Below are 16,032 nucleotides of genomic sequence, written 5' to 3'. Positions count from 1 at the left end.
GCTCTGCCCAGCCAATCAGCTGCCGGAAGCCGCGGATCTGCTGCTGTCAGCCAATCAAATGGTGTTCACAGAACAGAGGCGCGCGCTCATTGGTGGGAGGAGCATCGACTTCCTGGTTGAAGTTCACGGAGGAAAACGGAGCTGAAGGAAAAAACAAAAAGATTTTCTTCTTTAGATGAAATGTTTTAAACCGCTCTGGATGTGAAATGTTAAATACATTACTTTTTATCAAGATTCTGCTTTTGTGATGAATTTGACTTCGTTTATTTAGATTTTTAAAAAGTTGATATTCAAAACAATGTCACTTTAAAACTATTGAGAGTCGAATTTCTGAAATCAACTTTTGTTTTTTACATTTTAGGAGCAGATTTTGATTTTATTTTTTACTGAAGAGAATCTGAAATGTGAAGCTCACAGATGGCATGTGGGGTCTTTTCTGCCCTGTCCTCTGAAGACCCTCATGGTTGCAGGAGCTGTGGTTCCATCTTCTTCTTCTTCATTCTCCATCCCTGAAGGAAAACTTGCTGCTTCAGGCTCCAAACTGCTGCTCGTTTGAAAGTTAAATATTTATTTACTGAAGCGTTGAGCCTTTCAAACATGTTCAGCTCAGAGCAGAACATGCAGACTGAGCACACGGGACTCAGGTAGACGTGAATGTTCACCGTCAGATTTAATATTTATTTACATGGAAACATTTTTGACTAAATAAACAGACTCAGTCAATGGCTGCAAAAATTATATATTTTTTACTGTCATTCGGTTTCAACAGGCTAATTTAGAGGCTTTATCCCCTTGTTTATTCCTCTAGTTTTTATTTAAAAATGTCAGAAATAGGAGCAAAAGTTGCATTTTTATGATTCCTATACGGTCTAAGGTTTCTGTTGGTGACAGAGAAGCTGGCGAGCAGCAGAAAGACCACCGATGCTCAGACTACATTCATGTTCATAGACAGGAAATCACTTTATTTACAGTCGGTGTTCATGTGTTCCTATCCGTTTAAAAGCTTCCTGTTGGTAAAAATGATGATGATCCACCAAAGGTTTGAAGAAACACAGATGTGGGTCACTTAGACCCATCAGAGGCCATCTGAACCTGAGCATCAAAAGTTACAGGTTTACCTTTATGATCTCCATAATGTTTTATTCATATGAATGACCTTTATAAGTAACATAATCTGCATATATTTCAGATGACTGATCTGCATTTGCCATGTTGATTTCTAAAATAGTTATTTTTGGCGTAATACTTAAGTAATTCATCTTTGTCATGTGCTTTATTGATACCTTATGATTCTTAATTCTGTCTGATAAAACCTGGGAACCGGATATTGATAAATCATGTACTAAAATGGTTATAGTATAACGGGGTGGGATTATATAAGTTAGCTTCCTTCCACTCCCTTTCAAGCAATATTTATTAAAATGTTTAATTATCCTAAGTTTGATTAGTTACTGTATGAATGTATAACTGATGATTATATTGCTTTTGTGTATTATTTCTACTTAATTGCTTGAAATAAACCATTTCAAATCAAATCAAATCTCTGCTGACAGCAAACACTTTATAATACTCACAAATGTTTGACTCCTTTATTGTTTTTCCTTAGAGAACAGTTTTAGAACAAAGTCTTTCGTCTCCGTTCGAATAAATATTTTGAGGTTAAAGTTCTCAAACACAGTAAGTCAAAGTTTTATTTTGAAAAGCGGAACCGGATGTGACGTACGAGCTGCCTCCACCGCCGTGTCCCGCTCCGGTCAGTCCGCGAGGAAAACATCCAGGTGAGTCCTTCGGCTGCTCTGGCAGCAGGTGTGGGCCGGTGGTTCTGAGGCGGGGAGATTCCACGTGACTCCCACGCGGCCCGTAACCCGCGCGAGGGCGATGTGTGCGGTATGGGCGGGAGACCTTGGACGTTTGTCGAAGTTCCTCATGGTGTTAGCCGAGCGGGCTAATGGCTGCGTTTCGTGAAACGGTGGCACGCGCGTTCCGGCTCGCGACCGCAGCGTGTCTCGGTATTATGATGATTAGAAGAAAGGCTAAAGGCTAATCCGACCCGGAAATTCACGCGCGCGCGGCTCTGCACTCAGACGAAATGACGTCACGGCAGGTTTCCCTCATGTTACGTTACCAGTTGATCCAGAAGAACACGTGACCTGTCCTCAGCAGGTGAACTAGCATTTCAGCGATAAACCAGCTAACAGGTGTACCTGTACGGCACTAAGAGGCTTCATCCTCTCACCTGTAAACACGCTGTTCTGAGTGTCACAGCAGCTGCGTCATGATCACGTGACTGTAGAGCAGATTCCTGATGTTCCTGTGTCTGCGTGAGCTTCCGGTCTCAGGTGAGCAAAGAGCTCCAGAGCAGGCAGACCTCCTGCCAGCTCCCGGGTCGACCATCAGGTCTCTGGAGCTGGCAGGAGGTTACAGAGAATGGAACGCCGTCACGCTGCCGCATGTTTTCTGGAAGGCTTTAGGTTACCGCGGTGATGCTGGCTGAAGGGTTTGGCTCTGTGGTTTCCCACATTCTCTTTTGGCTCCAGCACCTGTGCTGTGGTGTAACGTCTGTGTGGGTCTGCAGCTTCGGTCAGTCCTGATGGAGCCAGCAGCAGTCTGTGGAATCGATCTGGAGAGCAGAAACATGGGTGGAGGCAGCCATTCTCCAGCTGACCTGGACAGTCCGTCTCAGGTGAGTTCTGGTTCTGGACCCACCCTGCCACGTCTCACCACTCTGACCCACATTAAGCCAAACGTTTGGTCACATGGACTGGATTCTGACCAAGAGTCCCTCATCCAGGATGGTTCCAGAACAGGAGAAGGTTCTAAACGTTCATCTGGACTTTGTCCCTAAAGTTTGAGACGTTTCTGAGGCTTTGAAAGCCTCTTAGAGAAAAACCCCAGATGACCTTCAAAATACAACCAAGAACAGGTGTTGGTTCCTAGTTACAGTCACCTAACAACTAACCAAAGCTAACTAACTGCAAACTAAAGCTACATAGATGTAAGTTAACTAAACCAACAGATAACTGTTAACTAAAGATAAGTAACTGTTAACTAAAGCTAACTAACTTTAACTGAAGCAAATATTCAACAATCACGGCATGTCTGTCAATGTCAACAATATTAATGCAGAGATAAAGGTTGACTAAAAACAACAACAAAAACAAATAACTTAAAAAATAATCAATGAAAATAAGGTTCTATTCCAAAAGTTTAAATAGATCAAATAAATTACACAATGTCTGGGCATTCTTATGATTGACTAAAGCTAACTAACTACTAACTACAGCTAGCTACATACAGCCATAATTAGCATGAAGGTTTCCTTCTGTGGAGGAAACGTGGCCAACAGGAAGTGCAGAAAACAGATTCTGCTGGACGGTTCTGGATGTTCCTCTGAGAACGTCGGCGTCTTTTTCTACCCAAACTTAACGTGTGACGAGCCGGAGGCCAGAAGAGACGTGCTGATGGGAGGGGGGGTTCTGTCCTGACTGTCGACAGGAGGAGGTCTCCGGGTTTCATCTGGGCATGTGCTGCTCTGAGGAGGAGAGGGGGGAGACCCCCGGCAGAGAGGACAGTCCCAGCGAGCTGGGGGAGGCGGAGCTGGAACCCGGAGGGAACGCCAAGACCGCAGAGGACAAGGCCTTTGGTGAGTCCCAAAGCCCGCTCCGTTCCCCCGTTCAGACTGCAGCAGGAACCGGAGGATGCTGGGAGATGTAGTCCTGCAGACGTGATGCTGGAAGCATTGTTCTCCTGCAGTTCTGAACCTCGTTTCTGTCGTCGTTCTCCTCAGGGAAGGAGGTGGTTCTTCTCATGCAAGCCCTCAACTCTCTGGCCACTCCTGAGGAGAAACTGGCCGCTCTGTGCAAGAAGTACGCCGACTCGGTGAGGCCCCTCCCCCCTCTGGGTCTGATCCGCTCCTCGGGGGGGTGGCGGGTTCAGGTGAAGGACGCTGTTCTCCGTGTTTTCAGCTGGAGGAGAGCCGCTCCATGCAGAAGCAGCTGAAGGCCCTGCAGAAGAAGCAGGCTCAGATCGTGAAGGAGAAGGTCCACCTGCAGGGCGAGCACAGCAAGGCCATCCTGGCCCGGAGCAAGCTGGAGAGCCTCTGCAGGGAGCTGCAGCGCCACAACAAGAACCTGAAGGTGGGCCGCTGCACAGTCTGACGGCACTTGAACGCATCCTGTTGTCGTCCAGCTGGTGGGCCGGGGGAGGGGCCCTGTGCTTCCCGCTTGTTTTCCTGTGCGGGTTCAGAACCAGGAGGACTTGGATCCGTGGAACAAAGAGAAACGCCTCCTGAAGCTCCGCCTTCCCCGCAGGAGGAGAACGCCCAGAGGTCCAGAGAGTACGAGGAGCAGAGGAAGGAGGCCATGCTGCACTTCCAGAAGACCCTGGGAGACATCGAGGTGCAGATGGAGCAGCACAGCTCCCACAACGCCAAGCTGAGGCTGGAGAACATGGAGCTGGCGGAGAAGCTGAAGAAGCTCATCGAGCAGTACGAGCTCCGCGAGGAGGTGAGGCTGAGGAGGCGCGCAGGAGGTCAGTCCTCTGAGCTTCTGCTGACGCAGCCTTTCTCCTTCAGCACATCGACAAAGTCTTCAAGCACAAGGAGCTGCAGCAGCAGCTGATGGACGCCAAGCTGCAGAGAATCACAGAGATGATGAAGGAGGTGGAGGACAAGCAGCAGCGGGAGAGAGAGTTTGTAAGAGCGCCCCCTACTGTTCCCCAGTGTGCTGCTAGAACGGCTCTCTGAAGCTCTGTCTGTGGTTCTTCAGCTGCTGAAGGACGCCACCGAGTCCAGGCGCAAGTGTGAGATGATGAAGGAGCAGGAGGCCCAGCTGAAGCAGCAGGTGAGCTCGCACGCCTCGCCGTCCAACGCTCACAGCCGCTCCGCTAACTCCTCCTCCTGCTCCTCCTCGCAGCTGTCGCTCTACATGGACAAGTTTGAGGAGTTCCAGAGCACGCTGGCCAAGAGCAACGAGGTGTTCTCCACTTTCAGACAGGAGATGGAGAAGGTGAGTCTGTGGGACGCCGCAGGATCACCACGCCGTGACCCCACGGAGAACCGTTTGAAAACGGCGGTAAACGACCCACACGTCCGTCCTGACGGGTTGGCTTTGTCTCCTTTAGTTCAGAAAACCACGTCACTTTTCTTTGCTCCTCCCACATTTTATCTATTGATTGATGCCCCCCCCCAACAGGAAGCGTCCAGTTATTATTTCCTAAGTTAGCTAAAACCAGTGGCGGACCGTTACACACCTGGGCCTTCAGTAGAGCTACGTCTGAATCCCTCGTGAACCGTTTTGGATGCAGAAAGCAGCTTTAAAATTGCTGCAGCCACAATAAATGCCTCTAAATAAACGGAGTAAACAAATCAGTAAACAAAAGTGTTTCTGTAACTACAGCAGCACAAAACAACAAACACATGAATTTGGATTATTATTTATCATGTCACTCATTAAAATGGGATTATTAGACTCTAAACAGTCCATCCCGTCATGTAGACTTTTCTGCTCCATCAAGGTGCTGAGCGTCTGTCCAGTTGTGTTTCTGTAGGTTTGAATCCGCTGTGGACACGGTCAGTCCGAACACACAGATGGGTGGAGATGTTCCGGTCCGGTCCGGTCCGGCTGCACGCAGGAATCATTTCTGGGACGTTTTTTCTCATCTGGCTTCCAGTCCTGGAATAACTGAGGCTCAAAAAGCTTCAACTGTTTTTCTAAAGTTTGTTCCCTCTAGTTTATTCAAATACAGTTTCATAACAACACGGTGATAAACATCACCATGATCAGCATGTTATAAGTTCAGGTGTAACCAGACAAAACAGTGACGTTTGGGAAGATTTCCTTTGTAACTTTAACAGAAATGTTTAGTTGGTATTTGGGTTGTGGGAGGAGCTACTGTCGCCTTTTCCCGCCCTCTTTATGAAAGGCACTGAAGATGCTGAGAGGTGCGGTGCATTTATGTGGTCGATCTCCACAAAGGCGCCGTGGACGTCTCCGTGTGAATCCTGTGATGGTCAGTGAAAGTAACCTGACATCACAGGGATGGTGACGAAGGCGTGAAGTTGACGTGGTTATGAGCTTCTTTAATCTTTGAACGTTGGTTATTTTGATGTCATAAATGCTGCTTATGACCATAAGTGTGGGCAGATCCTGCTTTCTGTTAGCCTCCACACGGACCCTGGCCCCCCATCAGAGCGGGAACAGGGGACGTGGTCCTCACCAGAACAGGGTGGGAGCCCTGATCGAGCAGCAACGTGACTGTAGCAAAACCAAACACACCTGGAAGCAGATATTGTGAAAAATGCTGAGGTGAGCAGGAGGTTTCGGTCGGGGATCTCCTCTGGATCAACCTTTGAATCTTCCCTCAGATGACCAAGAAGATCAAAAAGCTGGAGAAGGAGACGACGCAGTGGAGGACCAAATGGGAGAGCAACAACCAGGCGCTGCTGCAGATGGCGGAGGAGGTGAATGTTCAGAGAGGAGAACCGGAGCGGTGGGAGCTGTCGGGCTTCGTGAGGCTTCGTGAAGCTTTGCTTGACGAAGCCTCACGAAGCTCTGTTCTGTGTTGCAGAAAACTCTGCGTGACGGCCACTTCAAGGCCCTGCAGGGCAAGCTGGAGCTGCTGGAGAGACTCTGCAGGGCTCTGCAGAAGGAGAGGAACGACCTGAACAACCGGCTCAGCCTCCTCCAGCAGCAGGACCACAAGGGGGCCACGCCCCCCCCAGAGGGCCCCGAGCAGGACGACTCCGAGGGATCAGTACAAGGGGACGAGCAGGAGGCGTCCAGGCCTCCAGAAACCGACACCAGCACCACAGAACCGACAGCAGGCCACCCTGAGGAAACGAGCAGAACCAGAACCTCTGCAGAGAAGGGTTCTGTCCTGGACACACAGGCTTGATTGAAAATGGGAATTTTCTTTTTTTATTGTGTTCTTTCTCCTGGTTCTCTCCAGAAAAACCATTCGTATCTTTTTGTGACAGAAAAGTTTCACTAATAAACGCTTTCAAGGATCCCGTGACTCACCAACAAAGTCGGCGCCACCGGCCGCTTCCTGTTTTTAACGCATCACTTCCTACAGTTTGTGACAATGACGATAGGAAACGTTTGGACCAAACAGCAGAAGGAGGCTGCTGTTCAGACCCCCCTCCCAGAGGGTTACCATGGCAACCATGCAGTCACGTTCCACGGGTCTGGAGCGCTGAGGACTTTGCTTTGATCACATGCTGATCCGTCTGCCTTCAGGAGGTCCTGAATGTATGAAGATCAGAGGGAGACCGGCCTTTAGGTTCCTCGCTGTTCTGGAAAACCTTCTAGAACGTCAAACCAAGTGGTGTCGGAAGCCGCCAGGTTCAGAGGCCGACGTACGAGCAGTCCAGACCACAAAGCTTTTCCAGACTCATGCTCTAACAGAGCCAGTTCCTCAGAACTGCAGCAGAAACCGGACGTCTCCACACAGGACCGACTCCAGACAGCAGCTGGTTGCCATAGCGACCCCAGTAGGAGATGGTTGCAGGACTGGATCTTCACCGGTTCTCTACACGATCCTGAGGGGGTTGGAGGTTAAGGTCTGTGGACCTGCTGGCCGCCTGTGTGCTGGTCCGGTGGTGCTGTCCAGAAAGACTGCAGCCGTTTGGCCTTTAACTCCCGCCCTGACTGACTCAGGTAACGTCAGAATCTACCTCTGCAGGTGAGACCATAGAAGGGCCTTGGCTTTCCCGAGCAGACGCTCCAAACCGCTTCCTGATTGTACCTTCTTACACTTCTGTCACTTTTTCAATAAACGTTTTGTAGGATTTGCAGAAACTCCGTCGTCTCCTTGAGCGTTTCTTGTGCAGCAGAGAACAGAAACCATCTTTACAAATTTAGAAAAGCTTTATTTCAGTTTGTGATGAAGAGGAGAAGACCGTCCTGAAGCTGCAGGAAAACCGACCAATGAGAGCCGCCGGGACGCTCCTCACCTGAGCCCAAAGCTCCTCAAATGGAGGGGGGGGGTTATGAACCCTGAGGCTCCAGCTCGGATGCGGGGGTGTTGTCCGGCTCTTCGTCGTTGTAGATGTTCTCGGCCTGGAAGGAGAACCGCCGTTAGTTTCCGGAGAACCCCGTGAAGGCGGCGGCGGCCGCACTCACCATCTGCCACACTTGCATGATGTTGTCCTCGGACACGGAGCAGATGATCCACGGCTCGCCGGGGTTCCAGGAGAAGTCTGAGATCTTGGCCGTGTGGCCGCCGTGGATGAACTGATGCAGAACGACGGGAAAAGACCACATGAGAACTTTGAGAAGACCGCCCACCAACCGTGAGGCGAGAGGACCAACCAGCAGCTCCGGAGGGCCGTCCTCTGCGTCTTCTGCAGACTGTTCCTCCCCAATTTTACTGAAACACACGTCACCAGTTTGAGCTTTGATGAAACCAGAAGACGGTTCAGCCTTTAGGCCTGCAGAACAAATCCTTCACATGTCAGCCGGTGAGGAATGTTTGCACACGCTAAAACCAGTGTTTGACCAATCAGATGGAGCCCCGCCTCCTCTGTAGACGAGCATCATAATTGAGGTTTTGTTGACTGTTCTTTCCAGAAAACTCTTGGAATGATGCATTGGTTGTTTTGTTCATGTATGACGACGGTCCGTGCTGAGATCAAATACTGCCTCCTGATTTTACGGCCATCTTTTCCCCGTTAGCATGTGGTAGCGTTAGCCGTTTAGCTTTCTTAAAGACGATCACGTCATCATTTCTGCTCTTAGCGACTTTTATCATCTTAGCCTTTTGTTTCCCTTTAACCCCTGAGACGTCACCGGCGACGTGTGAACACCACAAGCTCCATGAACGTCTGTAACTCGCTCTACGCATTTGACGTAAACCAACGGATTCTGACACAAATCCGCTTTTCTCAGCGTCACAATCCGTCGGTTCAAGAGCGTCAACCCTGGAGCCACGCCGTCCACGTTCGTGTTTGACGCTGCTCAGCGAGGTCTTCCGCTGGCAGCACTCAGAGCTGCACGCCATCTGCAGAAGTTTCACCTCAGGTCCCAGACGTTGAGGCGGCGGTCGGTGCCGCTGGAGGCCAGGATGGTTTCGTTGTGAGGAGACCACTGGACCTGAGGACAGAAGGCCAGACGGCTCAGATCTGCTGGAGGAAAAGCTGCAGCCGACCTCTGCCTGACCTCATACCTGGAAGATCTCGTCTTTGTGAGACTCGAAGGAGTGGAGCTTCAGCTTCAAGTTCCTCAGGTCCCACAATGCAACGGTCTGCAGGAAACAGCAATGGGGTGGTGATTGTACCAACGTCTGGTTGTTAGCCTAGACCAGCGGTCAGAAGCCTCTCTGTGGTTCTGACGCTGTCGAGGTGCCTTAACACCATCAGGATGGTGGAGGGGGCGTGTCTGCGGCTGTGAACGTGGAGCGGAGCCTATTATGGGATGGAAGGTTCTTCTAAAAGGACAGTAGGCAGCTGCTCGTCCCTGGAGGTCGGCGAGCAGCAAACGTTGGTAAACGGGCTGAGTGTTTAAGTAATCATAATGTCGACATTTTCTAGGGAAGGTTCTGTGTGACCATCAACCTGCGTCACCGCCACGACTCCCGCCGGCGTGTGATCCCAACAATGTTCTGACCCAGGAAGGACAACGATGCAGTATCTGGAGAAAAAGGACGTTCCTGAAGAAAACAGGAAGTTAACTGGCAGCTGGACAGCGACTTTACCAGAATGACTCATGTAACGAGGAATTAGCAAACGACAAAGTCTCAAATGTGGCGAAACATCCCAGAATAAACATGCAGCTTTTCCCAGATCCAGAAGAGAAAAGCAGTTGACAGATGACCAGGGTCGTGACCACATTTCTGATAGTTTTATGGTTCTCATCTGAATCCAGAAATGACAGGATCAAAAGAGACAACATCTCTTCAGGAACTTTAGAAATGATGCCGTTCACTGAAACTCTGGGGTTCCCCAAGGCTGCTCCACCGCGGTTCCCCAAGGCTGCTCCACCGCGGTTCCCTTTCTGAGGGAAACGGGTCCAAGCGGCTCTTGGGTCGGTAAAGGCCGCTGGTCTAGACCGTAAGATCATGGGGCGTGACGTTGTCCATTGAAAATGCCGTTCCTCTGGCGGAAAATCCCTCACCGTTGCTTCCTGATGCGGGCGCCGCCATGTTGAAACCAGTGGACGGCGATTGGTCCAGACTGGACTGGTTTCAACATGGCGGCGCCCGCATCAGGAAGCACTTCCTCTTTGGGTTGACGGCGTGTTTGTGGCGTACCTTGTCGGCGGAGCCCGTGGCCAGAATGAACTCGCTGTAGGGGTTGAAGCTCAGACAGTTGACCTCTGCGGTGTGAGCGTCCACAGAGTGACTGGCTTTGGACGTGTTGTTGGACCGAGTGTCCCATCTGGAGGACAACAAAGCAGAACCCAAATGGGTGTAGAACAGGAGCAGATGGAGGTCTGACCCGGTCGGCGGGCCGGCAGAACCCACATCATCAGCTTCTGGTCGTCGGCGACGGAGCCGAACAAGGACTCGTGGAGCAGATGCCAGGAGACGTCCTCCACCACGGCGGTGTGGCCCGTGAAGATGGTTTTAGCGTCCACCACTTTGCCTTCCTTTGGGCCGGCGCCGATGTCCCACAAACAGATGGTCTGCAGAGACCGAGAGAGAAGATCAACCGGAAACACATTCCAGCTTCATCCACCTCCAGCCAGCTCCTAAACCCTGGAGCCTCCTCTTCACATCATCACTGCTCTTCCTCCTCCTCCTCACATCATCACTGCTCCTCCTCCTCCTCCTCACATCATCACTGCTCCTCCTCCTCCTCACATCATCACTGCTCCTCCTCCTCCTCCTCACATCATCACTGCTCCTCCTCCTCCTCCTCCTCACATCATCACTGCTCCTCCTCCTCCTCACATCATCACTGCTCCTCCTCACATCATCACTCCTCCTCCTCCTCCTCACATCATCACTGCTCCTCCTCCTCCTCACATCATCACTGCTCCTCCTCACATCATCACTCCTCCTCCTCCTCCTCAGATCTTCACTGCTCCTCCTCCTCCTCCTCACATCATCACTGCTCCTCCATCTCCTCACATCATCACTCCTCCTCTTCACATCATCACTGCTCCTCCTCCTCCTCCTCACATCATCACTGCTCCTCCATCTCCTCACATCATCACTCTTCCTCCTCACATCATCACTCCTCCTCCTCCTCACATCATCACTGCTCCTCCATCTCCTCACATCATCACTCCTCCTCCTCACATCATCACTGCTCCTCCTCACATCATCACTGCTCCTCCTCCTCCTCCTCACATCATCACTGCTCCTCCTCCTCCTCAGATCTTCACTGCTCCTCCTCCTCAGATCTTCACTGCTCCTCCTCCTCCTCCTCACATCATCACTGCTCCTCCTCCTCCTCACATCATCACTCCTCCTCCTCACATCATCACTGCTCCTCCTCCTCCTCACATCATCACTGCTCCTCCTCCTCCTCACATCATCACTGCTCCTCCTCCTCCTCCTCACATCATCACTGCTCCTCCTCCTCACATCATCACTCCTCCTCCTCACATCATCACTGCTCCTCCTCCTCCTCCTCACATCATCACTGCTCCTCCTCCTCCTCCTCCTCACATCATCACTGCTCCTCCTCCTCCTCACATCATCACTGCTCCTCCTCACATCATCACTCCTCCTCCTCCTCCTCAGATCTTCACTGCTCCTCCTCCTCCTCCTCACATCATCACTGCTCCTCCATCTCCTCACATCATCACTCCTCCTCCTCACATCATCACTGCTCCTCCTCCTCCTCACATCATCACTGCTCCTCCTCCTCCTCCTCACATCATCACTGCTCCTCCTCACATCATCACTCCTCCTCCTCCTCCTCCTCACATCATCACTGCTCCTCCTCCTCCTCACATCATCACTCCTCCTCCTCACATCATCACTCCTCCTCCTCCTCAGATCTTCACTGCTCCTCCTCCTCCTCCTCACATCATCACTGCTCCTCCTCAGATCTTCACTGCTCCTCCTCCTCCTCCTCACATCATCACTGCTCCTCTTCACATCATCACTCCTCCTCCTCCTCCTCAGATCTTCACTGCTCCTCCTCCTCCTCCTCACATCATCACTCCTCCTCCTCCTCAGATCTTCACTGCTCCTCCTCCTCCTCCTCACATCATCACTGCTCCTCCTCACATCATCACTGCTCCTCCTCACATCATCACTGCTCCTCCTCAGATCTTCACTGCTCCTCCTCCTCCTCCTCACATCATCACTGCTCCTCCTCCTCCTCCTCAGATCTTCACTGCTCCTCCTCTCAAGCGTCTCCTTCCCTGCATGGATCTCCAGAACATCTGATGGATCCCAGTGATCCATCCTGGTTCCACACAGAACCTCAGCCTCTACATCTCTGCCTCAGAGTCTCTGGCTGCTCTCACCACAGTCTGCTACGCCTTTTCCTTTGGTCTCACCTGAAACCTTCCTCCACCTCTTCTAACCTGCTTGGACACGCCCCTCCACCTCTGGACTGTTGATGAACCTTCTCCAGCTCCCCGTTTCTCTCTGTCTCACACAGATTCTAATTTTTCTCAGTCTCATCACACCAAAAGAGAACATGGAGGCGGCGGCTTCATCACGTTCCGTTGGTTGCTGCTCTCTGGCGGCGGTGAAGGCGGAGCCTGGTGTCACTCACGTGGTCATCGGAGGCGCTGAGCAGGTTCCCGCTCAGGTTGGGGTTCCAGGACAGGCCGTAACCTTCCTTCTGGTGGCCTTTGAGCCTCAGGTCCGGGCTGCACTCCCCGCTGGGGTCGGGCTTGGCGGGGTGCTTGGTGTAGTCGAACACCAGAACGTCAGAGGTGGGGGTTTTGGTGGCGATGATGCAGGGGTTCTGGGGCATGTAGCGAGCCCGGTTCACCTCTCCGTCGTGGTTGATCTTGATTTCAATCTCAATTTTCCCGCTCACAGAACCAAACCCTCCAAACTCTGAGGAGAAGAAGACACTCAGGTCCAGCAGAGGCCCCTCCCACTCTCACAGCAGCCTGAGTTGCTCCGTGTCTGCGGCTTACGGTCCCTCGGCGCCAAAGCTAACGTGTCAACACTACCTGTGATGAGGCGGCGCGCGCCGACGTACCTGCTGGAGGACAGAGAGCAGCGCGTCAGCTCCAACACGCCTCTGAGCAGACGCCGGCCCTCAGGACCGCCTACCTCCTTTCTCGCTGTCGTAGTGCGACGCATCAAACTGGGCGTCGTCGTTGGGTACCTGCACGCTGGCAATCACCAGGTGGTTCTGCTCATCTGACGTGTGCGTCCCCAGAACCAGCCTGTGGACGGCGTAGTCCTTCCCCTCGGGCCTGCAGAGGAGATGTTAACCCTTTGATCATCCTCATCATCGTCATCGTCATAGCAGAAGGTTCCACAAACTGATGGAACGTTCTACCTACAGCAGCCGCAGTCTGAGCTAAACTTCAGGATCTTCACCTGATCTCTCTTCACTAAACATCACTAAATCCAGGAAGTTCTTCCGCCAACAGATGACAGGATTTGAAACCAGAACAACGACGGCGCCGTGCCGCGCCCGAAAGTCACCTGCTGACGTCCGGCAGCCACTGGACCGTGAGGCTGGGCCACTCCAGCGCGTGCGTCATCACCAGGTCGTACAGGAAGGGCGTGTTCTTCTTCCAGATCTTGTACTCCTCGTTGATGACCCGCTCCTCCACCGCGTCATCGTAGACTTTGGCAGAAACAGAACCGTGAGAGCAGCTTCACAGACCATCCTGAGTCCAGACTGACACCTTCAACAGAACCTGCGCTGCTCCAAACGGACTCAACTAACGGTTTCTGGATTTTCAGCATCTTCGTTCGTGGAAGTAGAGTTTCCTCTGTGGACCGGAAGTTCATCATGACACCAAACCGAATCAGAGGCTAGAACCTCTTGTCCAGCAGAGAATCCGGTTCTCTGCTGGTTTTTGGGAGAATCCTGAACGGATCTGGATTCCAGTCCTTCGGGATTTTCCGGACTGAGAAAAAAACGGACGTCAAAAGTTCTAAGAACTTTACAGAACCTCGGAACCGCGATGACAGATGAAACCGTCACGTGCGTTCGCATTAAAACATCCACGGCGGCTCCTGAGTCGGAAGATGCGGACCGGAACCAGTGAGTGGAGCCAGAATCCGGACCGTTTGTTTGGTTTCTTTACAGTGGTTCTTCGAAATGTTGCGGATGTTGAAGGTTCCCGCGCTGCAGAACCAGGACCTCCAGCAGAAGAGTCACTGGCAGCAGGTAACTAGCGGGACTAGTTAGCTACACTTCTGCGTTAGCTTGCTAATATGCTAACCTGACAGATATACATACAGTAAATAAAGGCGCGAAAACTGGCCCGCGAGGACCTATGAGAACCGGCACAATGGCGGCCTGTGGACCGACCTTCTTTGTCCGCCATGTCCGAACCAGGTCTGAGAGCCGCGGAGCGGTCACAGAAACCGGGGGAGAGCTCCAGTACGAACCGCTGCGCCGCCGAACCGAGCCGCCAGTCACGGTGCGCTTCACGCATGCGCACACGGACCAAAGTGAATTCTCGAAGCCCAGCGCTGCGCTGGTTTTGCGCAGACTCAGTGGTGCTTAAGCACACCGGCAGGGCAGAGGACCGGGACGGGGGGGGGGATCTTGACAGAGGGGTTTGTTAAAAGTAGGATTTTATCAGATTATTTAGGATTTCCGGGTCTTTGTTTGTCAACAGTGTATAAAAACCCCCCCCCACCATCACCGCTCACAAACACGGAGCAGCAGCTCCCTCTACAGACAAAAACGGTTAAAGCGGCCATTTAGCAAAAGCTGTTGTCAATGGCAGTTTCATTTACGAGGGTCCCTGAACGCCCCATTCACCAACGGAGCGTTGGTAAAAGTGCTTCGGTTGCCATGACAACAACTTTCCAGAGCAAAGTTCTGGAGACTGAGATTCATCTGTGAGTTCCTGAAGCTTCATGACTGCAGATCAGCTGTAATGAAAGACATTCCAGAGAAAGCCTGAAGGATCCAGATCTCTGTGGATCCAGATCTCTGTGGATCCAGAGAAAGCCTGAAGGATCCAGAGAAAGTCTGAAGCATCCAGAGAAAGCCTGAAGGAACCAGATCTCTGTGGATCCAGAGAAAGTCTGAACGATCCAGAGAAAGCCTGAAAGATCCAGAGAAAGTCTGAAGGATCCAGAAAAAGTCTGAAGGATCCAGATCTCTGTGGATCCAGAGAAAGACTGAAGGATCCAGAGAAAGCCTGAAGGATCCAGAGAAAGTCCGAAGGATCCAGAGAAAGCCTGAAGGATCCAGAGAAAGTCTGAAGGATCCAGATCTCTGTGGATCCAGATCTCTGTGGATCCAGAGAAAGTCTGAAGGATCCAGAGAAAGACTGAAGGATCCAGAGAAAGCCTGAAGGATCCAGAGAAAGTCTGAAGGATCCAGAGAAAGTCTGAAGGATCCAGAGAAAGTCTGAAGGATCCAGATCTTATTGGATCCAGAGAAAGTCTGAAGGATCCAGAGAAAGCCTGAAGGATCCAGAGAAAGCCTGAAGGATCCAGAGAAAGTCTGAAGGATCCAGAGAAAGTCTGAAGGATCCAGATCTCTGTGGATCCAGAGAAAGCCTGAAGGATCCAGATCTCTGTGGATCCAGAGAAAGCCCGAAGGATCCAGAGAAAGCCTGAAGGATCCAGATCTCTGTGGATCCAGAGAAAGTGTGAAGGATCCAGATCTCTGTGGATCCAGAGAACGCCTGAAGGATCCAGATCTCTGTGGATCCAGAGAAAGCCCGAAGGATCCAGAGAAAGTCTGAAGGATCCAGAGAAAGTCTGAAGGATCCAGATCTCTGTGGATCCAGAGAAAGTGTGAAGGATCCAGATCTCTGTGGATCCAGAGAACGCCTGAAGGATCCAGAGCTCTGTGGATCCAGAGAAAGCCCGAAGGATCCAGAGAAAGTCTGAAGGATCCAGAGAAAGTCTGAAGGATCCAGATCTCTGTGGATCCAGAGAAAGCCCGAAGGATCCAGAGAAAGTCTGAAGGAT

The 16,032-nt window shown here is 51.5% G+C and overlaps 2 protein-coding genes and 1 long non-coding RNA gene across 8 annotated transcripts; 1 reads left to right on the top strand and 2 right to left on the bottom strand.

Moving 5' to 3' along the window:
• Nucleotide 1: 1 nt before the first annotated feature.
• Nucleotides 2-1,692, bottom strand: LOC144991061 (uncharacterized). The gene is made up of 3 exons (XR_013654981.1): nt 1,575-1,692; nt 416-509; nt 2-141 (listed from the first exon to the last, which is right to left on the bottom strand). It is a non-coding gene; the product is annotated as an uncharacterized LOC144991061 (long non-coding RNA).
• txlng (taxilin gamma) lies at nt 1,675-7,799 on the top strand. Of its 5 annotated transcripts, none has more exons than XM_023953808.2 (11): nt 1,675-1,778; nt 2,576-2,683; nt 3,496-3,643; nt 3,788-3,879; nt 3,966-4,136; nt 4,311-4,505; nt 4,574-4,693; nt 4,767-4,841; nt 4,914-5,006; nt 6,365-6,460; nt 6,568-7,799. In XM_023953808.2, the coding sequence occupies exons 2-11, from the start codon at nt 2,591-2,593 to the stop codon at nt 6,892-6,894; spliced, it is 1,410 nt and encodes a 469-aa protein (XP_023809576.1). In that variant the 5' UTR covers nt 1,675-1,778; nt 2,576-2,590; the 3' UTR covers nt 6,895-7,799. The 5 variants fall into 5 exon arrangements, with proteins under 5 accessions (XP_023809576.1, XP_023809577.1, XP_078800918.1 ...); XM_023953809.2 differs by having other exon boundaries at nt 1,693-1,778; nt 2,538-2,683; XM_078944792.1 differs by lacking the exon at nt 1,675-1,778 and adding an exon at nt 1,843-2,339.
• A 50-nt stretch (nt 7,800-7,849) lies between these two features.
• Nucleotides 7,850-14,569, bottom strand: LOC101156710 (histone-binding protein RBBP7). 2 transcript variants are annotated; one of them, XM_023953813.2, is made up of 11 exons: nt 14,408-14,569; nt 13,570-13,714; nt 13,189-13,334; nt 12,677-12,969; nt 10,462-10,622; nt 10,249-10,375; nt 9,166-9,243; nt 9,016-9,092; nt 8,313-8,370; nt 8,124-8,234; nt 7,850-8,060 (listed from the first exon to the last, which is right to left on the bottom strand). In XM_023953813.2, the coding sequence occupies exons 1-11, from the start codon at nt 14,532-14,534 to the stop codon at nt 7,989-7,991; spliced, it is 1,395 nt and encodes a 464-aa protein (XP_023809581.1). In that variant the 5' UTR covers nt 14,535-14,569; the 3' UTR covers nt 7,850-7,988. The 2 variants fall into 2 exon arrangements, with proteins under 2 accessions (XP_023809581.1, XP_078800919.1); XM_078944793.1 differs by having other exon boundaries at nt 12,677-12,966; nt 14,408-14,562.
• Between the last annotated feature and the right edge of the window lie 1,463 nt (nt 14,570-16,032).

This window comes from Oryzias latipes, chromosome 3 (genome assembly GCF_053564925.1).
Source record: "Oryzias latipes strain Hd-rR chromosome 3, Olatipes_Hd-rR_3.1".
NCBI classification, from domain to species: Eukaryota; Metazoa; Chordata; class Actinopteri; order Beloniformes; family Adrianichthyidae; genus Oryzias; species Oryzias latipes.
This window is presented reverse-complemented; position numbering and strand designations above follow the sequence as displayed.